This window comes from Peromyscus californicus, unplaced genomic scaffold (genome assembly GCF_007827085.1).
Source record: "Peromyscus californicus insignis strain IS unplaced genomic scaffold, ASM782708v3 Scaffold_7__1_contigs__length_154581171, whole genome shotgun sequence".
Taxonomy (NCBI): domain Eukaryota; kingdom Metazoa; phylum Chordata; class Mammalia; order Rodentia; family Cricetidae; genus Peromyscus; species Peromyscus californicus.
This window is the reverse complement of record NW_026294595.1, coordinates 54,316,819-54,335,537: the sequence shown is the minus strand read 5'-3', so window position 1 is coordinate 54,335,537 and position 18,719 is coordinate 54,316,819. Positions and strand designations below refer to the sequence as shown.

Here is an 18,719-nt window from a genome sequence, read left to right as displayed (position 1 = left end):
CCAGATGAAAATGACTTCCTCTTTTTCTTGGTTTTGGTGAGGCAGCCCTACAGGGGACATCTCAAGGCTTGGTGGTTATTGTTTTGTTTATTACACTTCTTCCATTAGTTTATAACTCAATTTCTGCCTTGCCAACACAGCTCTTTTCCTAAACAAGTTAGGATTTCACGAGATCTTCTGACCTACTGGCGTCCTCCTCTGGGGTGGAGATGGTAATCAAGAAACCTAATAGACCTGTTCAGTTTATGAGGATAATTAAAGTATGATGTATGTAAAGCACCTGGAGGCATGGCTCCTGAGTGACTGGTGCTAATGCATTCATTTAGCAGAGCCTTAGAGCCTTGCACTGGATTTAAAATGTGGGCAAATTCTATGGACTTTGGGTCTTGGAAGTGTAGTTTTTGAGATATGTTGAATACCAGGAAATGGAAGATAGTTTGATAATGTTCTTCTAATACAGTAACTTCATTTTAAAATGGAATATACTATAGCTACACTATATATATCTCCATTGAATTTTAGAGGAATATTTTACACACACATGCCACATATTAACTAAATAGCAAAAATTATAACAATGTGTGTATAATGGGTTTTAGTCTACAGCTCATAGTATAGTTTTATCTTAAATGTTACAAAATGCATCCTACGTCTTCTACAAAACTATAGAATCAATAAAGAAAAAACACTTCTGCATAATTGAATGTTAGAGTGGACCTTGTAGCTTTGTGACGTCATTAACTCCCTAAGTGTGGTAATACTTATACACATGTGGGTGTTTCTGTACCTTCATACAGACGTGCCTTTGATATGATATAAATTAAATTAAGTTCATGAAATGAAGCGACCTTCCAGAAACTTCCAAATCAATGAAGTCTTATTCCTGAGACTGAAAATATTCACACAGCATACCCTGACACGTGCTTCCTAAGAGAGCCCATCTTGCCCTCCACAGATTGAAGCGGATTCTGAGTTTTCAAATACTTTTTGTCCTAAACTTTCGGAGTAGGGAGGAAGGAAGCCTTGATACTTTCTGAAGCCTGAGTGAACAATCTTGGGCTGCTTGCTGTCTGGCCAGGAAAACATTATCTACTGAAGGTCTCTGGTGCCCCCTACTGGTAGAAAGGAAATTAAACATTTGCTAACTCCTTACTAGTTTATTCTGCAGGAAATTAAGCTTGAACCATTTAGAGGCTTAGACAATGACAGATAAATTAAATAATAAAGAATTATTAATATAATGATGAAAGATGTCCACTATTTGCTTAAGCACCATCTTCAATTTTATTTTAACAGCTCCACTACTGTGGAGACACTAAGTGCTGGGTGTGGCCAGACAGGGCTGTTGCCTTCTAAGAGGTGAAGAGACACGTGTGTGTAGAGCCCACAGTCATAAATGCTGTCACGTGAACTACATGTTCTCTGTCAGAGGGACAGCTGGAGAAGGTGTGCGCACTGAACAAGGGGTAGTAGGGTCAGAGCATGCCCAGCATAACAGGCCAAGAGGGAAGCTCTTAGAAGTCACAGAGGACCTCGAATCAGATGGCCTGGAATCCACTGAAGAGTTCAAGTTTAGCTGTCAGGAACAGGCAAGAGGCCAAAGACCAGACACCAAAGCTTTCCGTTCTGTGCCTAGACTTTAGAGTTGATCTTGTTTGCAACCAAGGAGTCACTCAGGGACTTTTAACCTCTATGCAACATGATCCCGTGTGTCTTTAGAAATAATACTGTGTTGGGCAAAAAGAAGAGCAGGAGAGAAGTTTGGAAGGTGCTGATCAGGCCCTCACCGGGGAGACCCAGGGGGAGGAGAAAGGGTAGCCGAGAAAGTACTCAGGAAGCAAGAGGGTGAGGTTGAGGAACCAGACATGTGGGTGGGAGGGAATGAGAGGTGGGGGAGCCCTCACAGAAGCCACAAGCAGCCAATGAGCAGTTCAGGCAGGGGCAGGCTAGCCAGATGAACCAGATGCTCTGCCAAGAGAGGTTCTATTTTTTTCTTTCCATTTACTGCATTGGTTGTTAGCAGTTCCTGTCCTGTGTTTTCCATGGTACTTTATTCAGTTCACCACTGGCAAAATTGTCAGTAGAAATAAACACAAAACCTTGTAATGAGATGTGCCAAGCTCTTCATCCTGGAGATGAAATATGCGCGCGTGTGTGCGCGCGCGCGCGCACACACACACACACTCTCGCACACGCACACGCACACGCACACACACATGTACATACGCACATGATGGCACACATACACACACACACACACGTACATACGCACATGCTGGCACACACACACACACAGAGTTTAGTTCATGGAATAGCTATTCTATTCTTTGAGACATTTGCCTACCATGTGCCCTTAGCCTTTCACATGTTACTGAAGACACTGCTGATCTCCATTGGCCTCGGACATTTTGCTGTAATGACTCTTATTTCAGTGGTTTGTGAGTCGTTTCATGTGTGATATGTCACTGGACTCTCATGGCAGTTTTATGCCATGTTTAGTCCATGAATCCTTAAGCATCCTTTTTTACAGATGAGATCCATGATTCAGAGAGATGAAATGTCCAGGTCAGAGGCTATCAAACTCTCCTACCAACATAGCATTTTCTAATGTACCTTATAACCTAGGGAACAGGAAGGTCTGTTTCTTTAGAAAAAAGATCCTGTGGGAGTTCATACACAGCTGCTATCACTGGAAAGGAAGGGATCATTCACAGATCAAGAGTGGCACCCAAATTCTGAATGATGGAGCTACCAGAACAGAACCAAGAGAAGGAAACTGTCATGGCTGTGCTCCAAACTGAGATGGCTCGGTGCTGACCAGACACTTAACTGTATTCCCTTAAAGGAGAACAATGTGGCAACATTTTATTTCATCCTCGATTTGTATTTTTCCCTTTTATTAAGATAGCTCAAATTATCTCATGGGGAGAGTCAGATGAGTCTGAGATGTCTAAATTCCATGAGTTTTTCCTCTTTCTCCATTCGAAAAGTTATTTTCTATACAACTATTTTGCTAACACCTTTCGACACTGGCCCATTGGTAACAAACGTAGTGATGTAAGGATGTCCATTTTAGACTTGATGGGACGTTGATCTGCTCCAACCTCTTGTTTCCTTATCCTTCTGCAAGCTGCAGTGGACATTTTCCTCATACTCTCTCCTATGCCTCAGATCCCTCATCCTGCTTCACAAATGAACTCTTTCTCAAGCCACTGAACACGCTATACAACATGCCTCAAAAGAATATAACCAATGACTAGGAATGATGGCCATGCCTGCAATTCCAGCTTTAGGACTTAGAGGCAGGAGTGTTAGAAGTCAGAGGTAAGCCTCTACACAGCAAGTTCAAGGCCAGTGTGGGCAACATGAGACTGTCTCAAGAAAGTGGTTTTTAAGAATAAAACTAAACTTTTAGAGTTCAAAACATTGCAACTTGTTCAGCAACAGAACAAGCTGGATCTTTCTAGAATCATGTTTCCTTCCTGAAGATGAGAGTCATGTAGTTATACAGATGCAGTGCATTCAGAAGAAAAGTGTAAGATCTTAAGTTAAAAAATGAAACATGGTCTGTAGTCTAATCAAGATTATGCTCACAGGTAAGTAAAAACATGCGCTCCTTTTAAGGATTTAAATGTGTTTTCTTTTGCAGATCTGAAGGTGTCTTGGTACTGCAAAGACAAGAAAATCAAGCCATCTCGGTTCTTCAGGATGACCCAGTTTGAAGACACCTACCAGCTGGAGATTGCTGAGGCTTATCCAGAGGACGAAGGAACATATGCTTTTGTTGCTAACAATGCTGTGGGACAAGTGTCCAGCACAGCCACCCTGCGACTGGAAGGTAGGGTATGACACTTAAGAATTTCACAGTGCCCGTACCAGTTACTAGTCAGGGAAACCACTGGCCCTTCCGTTCTTCTCCTTTAGCTTGTGATTCCCACATCACACACAGTTTCTGCTCCTCATTGACCAGTTCTCTCCGGGCCCTTGTCTTTTGATTTTGCCCGGCTTTCCTCCGTAAAGTTTTGTGATGTATTACTGTTACCACTGACTTTTCTGCTTCCTGATCAGCATGTATCAGAACGTAGAGAAAAATGCTGGGAAAAAATGGGTAGGTATATTTGCTTTGTGACTGAGCTAGGGTAGAGACCAGATCATCTTCACGTGGTATTGAAACAGCTATGATTTCATAGGCGTTACAGTACATAACTTCAGAACTGACCACAAGCTAGATACATTCACCAAGACTAAAAGGACCCCTAAGTGCTGAGAGAACCACTGTTGAGGAGATTGAATGTTTCTGTTCATTAGTTATACTATAATCAGAAACACTTTCTCAGTCACTGAGGACTTGAATTCAAAACAAGACTAACAATGGTCTGGGAGTGTGGCTCAGTGGTATGGCACTTGCCTAGCATGCTCCAGGTCTTGAGTTTGTTCCCCAGCAACATAGACACACACACACATACACACACAAAATAAATAAATAAATAAATAAAAAACAATTACAAAAGAATTTCACACACAATCCTGCTATGTTTTCTCAGTGAATGTAATCTAGATGATGTATACAGAAATACATAAGGATTTGGGAGACTTCTAGTTTCTTCTTTAATTTTAAGGACTATGATTATACAATGTCTTGATAATGAATTTAAAGTGGTTTACAAAATAGAAAAGTTTGACTTACAAACAGGGTGGGAAAAGTCATGACTAAACCTAGCTGCATTTCCGCTATTGCCTTCATGAGCAATGGGGTTCACTTTAGTCTCTAACCCGTTGGTGTCTCAGCTTGTCTATCTGGAAAATGGACATGAATTTGTGTGACTTTGATTCCATGGTGACAAAGCATTAGGACCGGATTGGATTCTAGTTCGTCACTGAAATCTGTGGTAAACTTAAAATAGACAATTCCAAATGAATTTTGATTTAAGCAGGGAAAAGCATTAAAAACTGGCATGCTTCTTTTCAGGATTTAGCAAATCTGAAGAAGTTGCATCAAACTTCCAATGGCATGCCTCTCCATCAGTTTCATTTAAGAAGGAGGCCCTTGGCCAAAAGCCCATCTTCATCCAGCCTCTGCCAAGCCTCAGGGTGCACAGCGGGGAGACAGTCAGATTTCACGCGAGGGTTTCTGGTGTTCCCAAGCCAGCAATCCAGTGGTTTCATAACCACCAGCCAATTCTACCATCCAAAGATGTAGTTTTCCATTTTGAGGAGTCCACAGGCATGGCTTTAATGCTTATAGTTGATGCTTACCCAGAGCATGCTGGGAAATACTCTTGCAGAGCAGCCAATAGTGCTGGGGAAGCCACTTGTGCAGCTACACTCACAGTGACTGCAAAAGGTAAAGCCCCTCTCGCTTGCTCCAAGGACTGTGATTTGCTGTCTACCATCCACTGCTACTAATGCCAGTCCCTGTTGCTTGTTTTACCGCATATTTCCATCAGTTCACAGTTTACTAACCAACTAACACGCAATGCATCTCGCTAAGCCTCCGGCTATGGGTTAACCCACACACTTGAATCTCATTGAAGCATGTGTTCCACGCAATAGGAAACCACTATTTTTGTTGGGCACCAGTTTTGCTTGGCTGCTTTCTTTTGGAGGAGAGGAATTGATTTTCCCAGATGATACTGCATCATTTCATCATCAAAATGATCTTTCTGCTTAATAATATATTAAAGCATATGATGGAGAATAAATGATGTATCAACTATACTAGATAAAGAAAAAAGTGGGTGGGGATGGGGAGAGAACTGGATTGTGTCATTCTGCATGGCTGAAAAGACAACAGAAGGAAGGAGCCAGATGCTGTCTGTTGTCAGCATAAGCCTTCAGTACCCACCCATTGCTGGACCATCGGCAGTAAACGTTCTCCTGTGTGGGTCTACATTCTAGAGCACACTGCATTTGGCATGCTGTTCCCATGGCAATGGCCCCTTTCTCCTTCGTCTTCCATGCCACTCTATGTTACTGACCTAGACAAGTGAGACATTTCAAACTTGGCATTCTTTTCTTTTTCTTGTCGCTGAATTGTCCAGTACAAGCTCTAGATAGGCAAAATTCTGGGGAAGACGTAAGAGAGTCCACAGAGTCCCAGACAGCAGACAAGTCCTCTTTCACAAAGGAGGGGAGCAAAATATTCCAAAAGGACACTAAGTCATGTCAAGGATCATTGCGTAAACATGCAGTGTATGTTTGAGAGCATCCCTCAAAGCTCTCCCATCACAGCTGCATCTGTTCCAGAGACAGGTTGTGTCGTGCTGTACCCCTGTCACAAGGGGCAGAAAGTCCTGAGTTGTCAGAGACATCTGCTGAAGAGTTGGGGGTGGGGCAATGCGGCAAAGACTCTCCTGTCCCTTCAGGACTTCACTGTGAAGTGTGACAACACTGCTCAGTTCCTCTGTGTTCCAGAAGTGAATCTTCTGTTGATAAAATCTAGACTCACAAAGGTGTGATGATAGAGGCATCCGAGGGAAGCACCCACAGAATGGAAACATCAGTGCCTTGCCATAGACGGAGTTTAACTAGTAGACCGAGGACTAGGGAGCTGTGTTGTGCATAATGGTTATGGAGAGACAGCCTCAGCAGTGCTAGCCATAGAAGGTGGCTACCTGCCATTTAGCTATGTAAGTCTTGCTTCATTTCATCTCCAATGCTTTTTGAAACTTTCTATGCAACCCAATCAAGTCAGTGAATATGTTCCTTAAACCGTCTCTTTTGCATCTTACCCATAAGCACTTGATGCAAGTACACTGCGTCACTGGCCAAACTTGGAGGAGAATTTAACTCTCTGGTCCAGATTTAGTTTGAAATCTAGGGTCAGGAAATCCAGTCATTTTTTTTCTGTGCTTCTTCTTCTAATACTTTTTTTTTTTTTTTTTTGGTTTTTCGAGACAGGGTTTCTCTGTGTAGCTTTGTGCCTTTCCTGGAACTCGCTTTGGAGACCAGGCTGGCCTCGAACTCACAGAGATCCGCCTGGCTCTGCCTCCCAAGTGCTGGGATTAAAGGCGTGCGCCACCACCGCCCGGCCCCTTCTTCTTCTAATACTTAACAAAGACAAACCTTAAAAGTACACCAGAGAAGGCTAAAATATTGCAGCTGCAAAGCACTCCTTGGGTAATTATCATGGTATCTGACACTGAGCTGAATTTCAATTTAATTGATTCCATAGTAAGAGTCCAGCAAATCATCATCAATGACAAGCCAGTTTACCATGCAGCAGCCATCATTATTTCTTCTCAGGCCTGGGGGTTCTAGGTTTATAGATGAAGCCATGAAAATAGAAAATTGGATATTGAAAATAATAAGGTTCTATTTGGACTACAATTAATGGTCTGTAGATAAATTGTTCTACAAATGGTCCTGCTTTTACATCCTTACACTCTCTTGAAATGATAGTGATTTTCTCGTGGCAATGTCCCTGTTTTAGTTATTATTGTGTTTGAATCTCTATTGTGTCTGAAAGAGCAAAGGAAGATTTGTCTGGGAGAAGCATGGTTTTCCCCTTATTCGTAACCTTGCCTCTTAGGCACAAACAGAGTGAGAATATCGTATTTGAAGTGCCTGAAGCTTATGCTATGTACCTATAGGCAAAGAACCTGGAAAGGGGTTTGTGGACAGAGGTCAGGCATCCTCGGGTGTTGTGGGAAGGGATAGCCACAAGTTCCTCACTGATCCTCATCCAAATGGTTGGTGGCTATAGAGATAATGAAGGGGCAGTGAGGTTTTGTCTTGGGTACAGCTATCTCTGCACTGAACTGTGTCCATCTTTCTTGCCAGTCAGAGAATCAGTCTCATTGATTCACTTAATACATCTGCAGTCCCATGTATCAAAAGAAGATTCCTCTCTGAATCTGAGATTTTGTTCCATGGCAATCCCTGGATCTGTCTCCATAACAAACATTAGAAACATTTAAGCCCTAGCTCCTGGTTTCACTGCAGTGTTTTGGCTAGCACAGTGATTGTACGGAATGACTGTCTAGAGGTGCTGTCTGTGCGTTGTGTAGGTCACAGTGGTGACAGTTCACACATTGTGCAGTTGGCAGTTGGCTGTGTTACAGAAGTGGGAGAAGTATGGATCTTTGAGATCTCTTCTAGAAAGTGCAGTGCCGAGGGTCATCTTCATAGAGTGGGTTGACCTGGATACTTCTGCCCCAGGAATTCCAGTGTGCTCAGGTCCAATTGATTCTGTTATTAAAACGTTATTGAAGTAAGGGAACATTTTGAAACCCAGACAGCATTTCTTGTGCTTATAAACGTATTAAAGGTAAGATGCTTTTAGGTATTTGAAGAATGAAGGATTGAGCAGAAGCATCTAATTGTTTAACTAAAGCCAGTATCTCTATGTACCTCTTTTATTTTGATCTAATACATTTATATAAGCTACATGGCTACACACGGAGATCAAACAGGAATATAACTGACTTGTTAGTCTGTTTGAATATGGTCTTAAGGGCATAATAAAATAGATACATCAGGTGTTACTTTTGAGCCTAACGTGTGGCTTTCCTTCTCCTCATAATGACAGTCCACCTTCTTGACATTCAGCATGAGTTGTGGTCTCCCAAACACAGCTAATGTATGCCTTTCCCTAACTTTATTCTCTTTATTCTTAACTAGCAAAAGAATCATGAGGCAGAATAGCTACAAAAGTTACTCTTTGCTCAGACACTGAAAGTATAATACTCAGAGACTCCCAAACTAAACCAAGCAATAAAGTTTGTTTTTTTTAAAAAAAAAATCACTGAGGAAAACATTGGGTTTGTCATTTATATCATGCCAAAGATCACAAGGAAATGAAGGGGGGAAAAAGAGCCCTTAGAGCCACTGTCACAGTGCTACATGAATTGAAGAACATGTGTCCCAGGCTGCTAGCCTCGTCCTGGAAGCTGTCCCAGAGACCATAGTGCCCCAAAGCCGTACCTGCTCCTTGTGTAATAAAAGCCATTTAGAGTTCAGAAGTCTTTGCTCACTGGCTGACATGTAATCTGACTTTGTATAGTTTCAAGTGTGAGAGGTCAAGGAACTGTTTACTACTTTAAAAAAAATGCTTCATCCTGAAAAAAAAATAAACTAAACTAAAAGTAGCAAGCAAGCAGTGCATGTTCCTAATCAATGTGGTTTCCTCTCTTAGCAAGTGTGTAGTCAGTAGAACATTACACATGGAATTTTCCCTTAGCTTCTGAGTTGCTTTTCTGAGTGCATGTAAAGGCATGGGGGATTGGGACCCTCCTCTGTCAACTTTGTGATACATCAGCTCAGTGAGTCCTTTGGCATGGATGCTTTGGTGGGGTGCGTTTTCTCTTTCTTATAACAGAAAGGCAGTGTTTACCACATAACTCATGAATCGAGTCAGAAACTGTATACAGTTACTCACCAAAATTTCTTGTTGTTTTTCCATTTTAGCCCCTGAATCCATTTTACATGAGAGGATTGATCAGCAGATTGAAATGGAGATGAAAGGTATTGTTACAATGGATGTGAGATTAAAGTAGAAATTCTGGAGGATTAGTGGAATCCTTGACTACTTTATTTCTCTTAGTATTATTGAGGATATGGATGGCATAGATGTACAAATATATCTCTTCGAGTATATATTACTATGTCGCATGCCTGGTTTACTATGCTGATGGTTATGTGCACTTCACAGTAATTTGTTGAATGGTAATTTTAAATCTTGTATTGAAACTTTATCAGCCACACCCAGTTTTGTGTTTGCAGCCATCTTGGAAAGTGTGTACTATGAGCAGTTGGTCATTTTAATGCATGAAATCATGAAGTAGAAGTTTGTTTTCAAAGTCATGGTGAACTGAACTGAACAATGGGCGTTAACCTGTCATTTTCAGAATGCAATGTCATGAATGAATGATAGTAGAAATGCAACTGTGTTTAGGATGTGTGAAAACCTTCCATTCCCATTCTGGGTCTACACCTCATGCACACAGATCACTTTAACACTGATATGTCTCTTACACTGGCTTGCAGATAGCTATCTCATGTGAACCTTGCCTGCTTTCCTTTGCATAATGTTGTGATTCTATAGCTGTATTAGTTCGAATAAACGCCTTCTCATTTTATTTCATCTAATTACTTATGATTATAGCTCTTTGTATTGTTCAAATAGTTAATTCTCAAAAATCTAACCATTTAATCCGCAATCAAAAGGATCAGAAAGGGCGTTTATTCTACTCTCTGCAAGTCAGGTAAGATTTTCCTCTTAGCCATCAAAACTGCAAAGTTGTCCTGCTCTCAAAACAAATACACACAGGAATATGGTATTTTTCAAATGCACTTTTGCTTGTTCAAGAAGAAATTTCAGCAGTCTGAAGAAAGCAGACCAGACAACGAACGATTTTCGTGTCAGAATCTTTTAAACAGAGCATGGTGTTGCGTTTATTCGAACAAATATGGTGAGTGAATTTCTTATGGATTTGTGAGACTCTGTAGCATGCACTTTATTTCATTTCCTATTTTGCAATTTCATTTATTTTCAACTTTTTTGAGTGCTATGGAAAATAGTAAAATGCTTTGTAATTTAATTCTTTTTGCAGAAGAACTTTCTGAGGGGGAAGCAGAACATGCAGGAGACATGCGCAGTGCCTTCTCTGACCCTGAAGACATAGACCACCGCTCCCTGATGGCGAGGAGATATGCAAGTAGAATGTCATCCACAAGCTCCTGGCCTGAATGTTTCAAGCCTACTTTTACTCAAAAACTCACATTTCAGTATGTTTTAGAGGGTGAACCTGTTGTGTTTATGTGCAGACTGATTGCCTGTCCAACTCCAGAAATGACTTGGTTTCATAATAATAGGCCCATCCCAACAGGTCTTCGTCGGGTTATAAGAACTGAGAATGATTTACACCAACATTCTTCTAGCTTAGAAGTGAAGAGGGTCCAAGGCCGAGATTCTGGAAGTTACAGGTGCTTGGCAGTTAATAGCGAGGGGTCTGCCGAGTCCAGCGCATCACTGCATGTTATCCAGAAAGGGCAGGATGAGAGATACTTAGAATTTCTGAAAAGGGCAGAGCAGACCTTTGAAGACGTGGGGGTTCTGGGTGAAAGGAAACAGGAGAGGATAAAGGTTGACCTGAGGTTTACTGGCTCCCCTTTTAACAAGAAACAAGGTATGGAACCAAAGGGCATGATGAGAACAATACACTTCAGCACAGGGAGCCCCGTCAGGAGAGCAGAGTATGGTGACAATGAGTGGTCAGGAAGTAAATCTGATGGCAGAGGTTGCCTTAATGTAGGTGAAAGTTTCCTAGATGAGGAGACCAAAACGAAGTTGCAGCGATTACGGGAGGCTAGAAAAATCTTCTTAGAGAGAAAGAAATTTTCTCTTTTAGATGCATCATCTGAAATAAACTCGAAGACTGTGAGAAGTGAGGATGCTGTGAGAGATGCTCCATTCTCTAGAGAGGAAGTGAAGAGTAGATTTGTGTGTGAGTTTGCTGAAGACAGGGATAGGGTTGATAACTCAGCAGAGAGAATCATCCAAAATCCATACTCCCTTCCTAGTCAAATACATCAAAATAGGGAACCTCCTTCAAGCTTCCAAGCAACTGGTGATGAAGAAGTTCTCCAGACTGAAAATAGCCTGAGCCAAGAGACATTTCTAGAAGAAAGCCTACCAAAAGACTATTTTTACGAGCATGCTCTAGTAAGTGAAAACATGCAAGCAAAGGATCAATTTGAAGAAGCCATGAACAGCACTGTGATCAGAGAATCAACGTTCACCTCTAGTCAGGAAACATATGAATATAAGAGTGAGGGGATATGTGAGGTTCCTGAAAAGACGTCTCACGTTCTCACACCATATTCCAGGGCATCTTTGGATACACTTGTAAATATTAAAGAAACTGAAGATGTAGATAGTGAGGGGGGAACACAGAGGGCCTGGAGAGAAGAACAATGCTCTGCTTCCATGAACGTGGAAGAACACAAAACTGAGAAGCAGGAGGAGAAAACAAGACCTTTTGAAACTTACTTTCAGAAGCATCCACAACGCTGCCCACCTTCATTCCTTCAGGATATTGAGTCTCAAGAAGTTTATGAGGGTGATAGCTGTAAATTTGTATGTCATTTTCAAGGGTACCCTCAGCCCATAGTGACATGGTATAACAATGAGATGCCAATACCACGGAGTCAAGGCTTTACCACTCATACATTCGAGAACTACTCCACATTAACTTTTCCGTCTGTTCAGCCTTGGCATGGAGGCTCGGTTACTTGTGTGCTGTTTAACCAGTATGGAACAGTAAAAGCAACCGCTGTGCTTAGAGTGAGGGCAAAGTCATGGCATGATTCCCAGCCTCACAAGGTTCCAGTGTGGCCTGACTACACAGAGGAGGACGAAGAGCTGGCCTTGGTGTTTGATCAGGCTAGAAGTCCTCATCCATCCTTCAGTCAAGAGGGTCAAGGACATCTTTATATGTTAAAATCTCAACCCCCAGAGCTCCCCTCTGCAGACACAGAGTTGCTGTCCTTCCCTGTAGAAATTCAGATAACTGCAGCCACCCCAACCCCAGAACAGGACAAAGAGCACAGGGAACTGTTAGAGTTGGAGCCAGAAGCAATGCCTCGAGATCAAACCACCCAGTCACCAAAACACAAATTTATATTCTCCTCTGATATTACTAATGAGCCACCCAGAATGCTACAGGAAATGCCAAGGAATGCCAGTTGTAGGGAAGGGGATTCTATAATGCTTGAATGCTTAATAGCAGGAGAGCCTCAGCCTGAAGTCACATGGTTTCATAATGGTGTTCTTATAAAGCAGAATCAAAAGTTTGAGGTTGAAAATGTAAATGATAGCCATAGATTATATATCAATGAGGTCAGTTCACAAGATTCTGGAAGATACGAATGTGTGGCTGAAAATGATTCAGGCATAGCCGAGAGTACTTTGGATTTAACTGTAGAACCCATCGCTTACAAGGAATACAGTCAGTTGGAAAATCTAAGTGGAACTTTTGAACAATATTCTAAAAGTCAACAAGCACAATTTCAGGAGGAATCTGTAAGGGCACATTTTTGTGATAATCCAGTTGGTCCCTTTGCTTCCCAAGCAAATATAAAAGAATATACTGTAAGGGAGTATTTTCAAAGTCTTGAGACAGTTGGGCAAGTGGACAAGAAAAATGAAGTATACTGTACAACATCTAGTGAAAAACTATCCAAATCTATGCAAGGCACATCTAGACCCTCAGACATCGATAAGCCACACAGGGCTGATTTCCTACAATACCAAGATGAAGAACATATAAGTGGAAATTCCCAGCCACTCAGAGCAGGGGACGCCATTTATCCATTGGTTGATGATTTCAGCAAAGCTAGCTTTAGAAAAGAAGTTGGAGATGACTTTGGAAATCAAGAACCAGAATGGAGAAATACACAAGGGCCTTCTCCAAGTGATTATGTGTTGAATATCCACTCCAAGAGAACCTCTGAGGCAGTTCAGGACATGAAAGCCTCTCCTGTCACTACCTATGAAGAAGCCCTTGGAGGAGAAAGGTACTACCCAGGGAAAAAGGTGAAGCATAAGATTATTGCATTTGAAAAGCTGCACCGTGCAGAGAAGGGAGTTCTAGAAAAAAGACGGACCAAGAAATCATTTGTTAGTGCCCCACAGAAGAAGCTGGATGATCTAGAGTTTTCTTTGAAGCAAAGAGAATCAGACTCGAGCAATCTGAGAGTAAATACGCATCAGACAGAGGAAATATCTTCACACATAGAAGCAGAGTCATCTAACATTGTTATGGATCTGAAGCAGCTTGCCTCTCAAGCTCCTGAGGGATTGGAAGTAGAAGAGAGGGAACAGGAAGAAACTCACCCTCTAGCCCAAGCCATAGTTTCAGAAACGGGTGGGCTTGAAACACCTGTTACATTTGACCTAAAGCAGTTTCACTCACAGATAGAAAGTGCAGGCATAAGATCCCAAGACTTGGCCAATGGTCAACAAGATAAAAGCTCTTTAGAAATTCAACAACATACTTCAGAAATGGTTAGTCCTGAAGACGTTGTCTTTGATCTAAAGCAAATGTATTCTCACATAGAAAATCCAGGCGAGGTATTCCAGGGCCAAGGAACTGAGAACCAAGAGGAAACACACCACAAAGAAGAAATTCCTATTTGCCTAAGTTTTCAGTATGTTCAGGAACAAACCACAGCAATTTTAAAAGCCGATCATTCACTTAAGTCTTTTTCTGAAGCAGTGCATGGTGAATCGTGGGCTTTAGTTCAGACATCACCTGCTGATACAGGAGAAACTAATGTTTCAGAGAAAAATGGACATAGTTTCATCTCAGAGTTGAAAAGGGTAGCCAGTGAGGAAGAACTTTTGGAGGTTCCTGAAATGGAAGAAGGCTCCACCATGGAACCAGCATTGGGTGTGACTCAGGGATACAATGGAACTCTGGAAGACCCCAGAGAGGACATTCAGGGAGCAGACAAGCTTCACAGACAGCTCTCTCTGTGTCAGAGCTTGCCATTCTTGATGACTGGAGATAAGCAGGAGCAGATAAGAGAAACAATTGAGGCCTCAGGAGAAGAAACCTATCATGAAGTTCACATTCAGAATGAAAGCTCTTTCTCTGCTGTGGAAGGAGAAAGGATAGAAACTTGTTTTCCTGAAGATCTTCCTAGGTTGGAGGAGGCCCAAACAACTGAAGAGAGGAGTCCCGAGAACTCCCTAACGCAGTACTTACTTGCTGTGGGAAAGTATGAGGTGCCTGAAGTTAGAGAGAGCAAACGCAAGGGTGAGCTTGTCCAGAGTGAGTCAGTCACCTCAATGGAGGTTGAAGAAGTAACTTTCAACACTGTGTATGAGTATTACAACCAGAAGCAGGAATCCCTGGGGCGGCCCTATTCTCCTGAGTCTGATATTTCAATTGATCTGGGAAGTACAAGCAGTGAAGAAATGTCCGAGTTAGAACAGTTCTATAGCCCGCCATCGTCTGTGGAGCATTTAGAATCTCCGAAGTCTCCTGATTTATATTTTAAGCCCTCAGGTCTAACTGAGCAATCCCTAGCAAGTACAAGAGGCGAGCCTCTTGAGAGATACTCAACACCTTTAGAGGAAAATGGGGAGAGATACTCCACACCTTCTGAAGGCGAAATACCAGAAAGATACTCCACACCCCCAGGGGAGGCTCTGGAGAGATACTCCACTCCTCCAGGGGAGGCTCTGGAGAGATTTTCCACACCCCCAGGGGAGGCTCTGGAGAGATTTTCCACACCCCCAGGGGAGGCTCTGGAGAGATTTTCCACACCCCCAGGGGAGGCTCTGGAGAGATTTTCCACACCCCCAGGGGAGCGACTAGAGAGAGATTTTATCCCTACTAGAGGACCAAACCATACTAGAAGTGTAAACACGAACCTGTCAAAAATAGAGCGGGAAGACAGCACTCCAAATGAACATTTCCATACACCTACAGAAGAGAGGAGTTCATCGTATGAAATATGGCGTTCGGATTCATTCGGCACACCTAATGAAGCCATCGAACCCAAAGACAATGAAATGCCTCCATCTTTTATTGAACCTCTAAGCAAAAGGAAGATATATGAAAATACAACATTGGGCTTCATCATTGAAGTTGAAGGTCTTCCGGTCCCTAGTGTGAAATGGTATCGAAATAAATCTTTGCTGGAGCCGGATGACAGAATCAAAATGGAAAGGGTGGGCAATGTGTGTTCTTTGGAAATTTCTAACATACAAAAAGGAGATGGGGGAGAGTACATGTGCCATGCAGTGAACATCATAGGGGAGGCAAAAAGCTTTGCACATGTAGACATAATACCCCAAGAGGAAAGGGCTGTGGCCCTCCCTCCACCAGTAACCCACCAACACATCATGGAGTTTGACTTGGAAAATGCCAACTCCTCAAGAACACCTTCCCCTCAAGAGATTGTCCTGGAAGTGGAATTAAGTGAAAAAGATGTGAAGGAATTTGAAAAGCAGGTGAAAATAGTCACAGTCCCTGAATTTACTCCTGATCATAAAAGCATGATTGTGAATTTAGATATTCTTCCACTGCATCTGGTAGATCCTGGTATGCAGTCCAGAGGGAAAGAAGGCACAGATTTTAACATTGATTTAGAAGCATTTGAAATGCCTCCTCGCTTTATAACACCCATTTGTGATTTTAAAATTCCGGAAAACTCTGATGCTGTGTTCAAATGTTCTGTCATAGGCATCCCTACTCCAGAAGTCAAATGGTATAAGGAGTACATGTGCATTGAGCCAGATGGCATGAAGTATGTAATCAGTGAGGAGAAAGGGAGTCATAGCCTTAAAATCCGAGACGTCAGCCCTTCTGATAGTGCAACATACAGGTGCAGAGCTCTGAATAGTGCAGGAGAAGCCATCTGCCGAGGCTTCCTTACCATGGGAGAATCCCAAGTCTCTGCTCTGATCACAAGGACAAGCAAAGTGACCGTAAGCAGTCAGAAGGAGGAATTAGTCTTAAGAAGCAAATATGCTGACAGCTTTTTTGAATTCCAAGTGGTAGAAGGCCCTCCCAGGTTTATCAAAGGTATTTCTGATTGTCACGCCCCCTTAGGGACAGCAGCGTATTTCCAGTGTTTAGTTCGTGGTTCTCCGAGACCCACGGTTTCTTGGTACAAAGATGAAAAATTGGTCCAAGGATCAAGGTTCAGTGCTGAGGAAAGTGGCATAGGGTTCCACAATCTGTTCATAACAGGCCTAATCAAAAGTGATGGGGGAGAGTACAGCTGTGTAGCTATGAACAATTCAGGAGAGGCTAGGAGCTCTGCCATACTCACCCTCTCTTAAAGTGGGATTTCTCAGGGCCTCAGTCATTCCCAGTATCTGTGGATGAGCAACCTTCCAAATGTATCCACTATATTTGGATCATGACATTGAAGACCCCTGGAGAATGGTGTCTCTGTGTAGAAACCTCATCTTTGTAATGCATGTAAATATTCTGTGATCTAAACACTGAAACCATCACTTGTATCAGTTACACTGTGTGTTATCCATCTAGCACGATTAAACACCTCCTTGGCTACCCAATTGTTTGTGTGTGTTTCTACTTTTCCATGACCCCTCCCCCACAGAGTGTTTCAGCATTCTCTTTTAGCAGGTAAACTGCAGGTGCAGAAGTGGGATGAAAAGGACCATATTGGATCAGCAGTAGATAAACTGGTAAGAGAAAACACCCTCCACCCCTAAGTCAGTTTTGAACGCTAAGACTCTTCGCATTCAGACAAACCTATGCTGATTTACTCAGATGCAGAATGGCAAAGCAGGCAACAGAACCAGCTTTGCCCAAATGGTAGCCAGCTTCATAATCTACTTATGTTGCAATCTTGAGAATGAATTTTGCTTCTAAGAGATATTTTCATTTTTACTACTTATCTTGAATATTGCATTATCACTGAATTTGGAGGGGTCAAAGTCTCTGCAGGCTTTTCTAAACACTTGCAGGGCAAACAGAGATAATGATCTTTCCACATGTGGAAATATTTTATTTTCTCATTTTGGGCATCAAGTGAAAGTGCAGCATTAATTTATCATCAACCTGGGTGTATCACCATATTCATCTACATATAAATTTTTTAACTGTACACCAATATCAAGACCTCTGAAATTAGAAAAAAGGTGGGACACTTTATTAATTGAGACAATATGATAATTTTTGTTGTTTAGGGATATATCTATATAAAAACATAAACAATAGAGTAAGTTTTCTTATTATTTTTATAGAATTTTAATCTTTAAAACTAGACCTTAATAAACATTCAAATCCCAGTAGGATATTTGTTTATAAAGTGAATTTTAATTTTGTTTTTCAGTTTTAATAGTTGATAAATACTTTAGTATTATGACTATGAACCAATGTGGACCTTGATCTTTGCATATAAGTTATAATAAATAAGAAAAAGTCAGTTTTCTTACATTAAAATGTGGAATTGGATCAGAAGGCCTCAGGTGTTATAGTCAACACCAAGCTTCCTTGTCACCTAGGGCTACCGACTCTAAATATAACTTAATGAGTTTCAGTTTGTAACAGAGGAGGAAAACAATGGAAGAGAGAATGAGATTGTCAGTCTAACGGTCCATTCTTAAGTTATGATCATCACCTGCATTGCACTTGAGGCCTGCACATGCAATATTTAAGGACCATGATTGTATTGGCCATCTTAATATTGGTTATTAAACATATAGCATTTATTTCAGATTGAATTTCCATAAGAACTCATATAGCTATCATATTTATCATGTTTCTTTTATCTGTTGATGTTATTCTCACAATGGAAATTTCTTCACATCATCCAAACTAAAAGATTAAAAGCATATGTAGAAAACAGGCAGACTAGCTGATTGTCCCATCCAAATTTTTTTAAATGTATTTGTTTTGAGTGACCATCATCCAGTGATAAACAATTGTGGAACATGATTTTCGCTGCAACCAGAGTACATACCTTTTGATAACAATTTAAATATACCACACCACTGTCAATCTGATTCTGGTAAAGCTAATTCTGGAGCAAGGAGACTTAAGAGTTTTTCTACATTTAGTCATATACTGTATGTTTAATTAATTAGAAATCTATGTCATAGTCAACATGACAAGCACACTTACCCACATATTACAAACGCAATCAACATTCTAAACCCAGAAAAGCAACTGAAAACAGGGAAGGAGGAAGATATTTTCATATTTGTTGATTTTTAAGTATATACCTTTGTT

General features: G+C 41.5%; 1 protein-coding gene across 3 annotated transcripts in view; it reads left to right on the top strand.

The window, feature by feature from the left end:
* Ttn (titin) overlaps positions 1–18,719 on the top strand; it is a 273,083-nt gene that overhangs the window by 42,737 nt on the left and 211,627 nt on the right. For 2 of the 3 annotated variants that reach the window (XM_052723591.1, XM_052723590.1), the window contains exons 43-44: positions 3,650–3,838; positions 9,409–9,465. In XM_052723591.1, the coding sequence (XP_052579551.1) occupies positions 3,650–3,838; positions 9,409–9,465 (246 nt within the window). Of the gene's footprint in view, positions 1–3,649; positions 3,839–9,408; positions 9,466–10,553; positions 16,799–18,719 lie in introns of those variants that run through there. The other variant, XM_052723592.1, reaches the window with a different exon arrangement.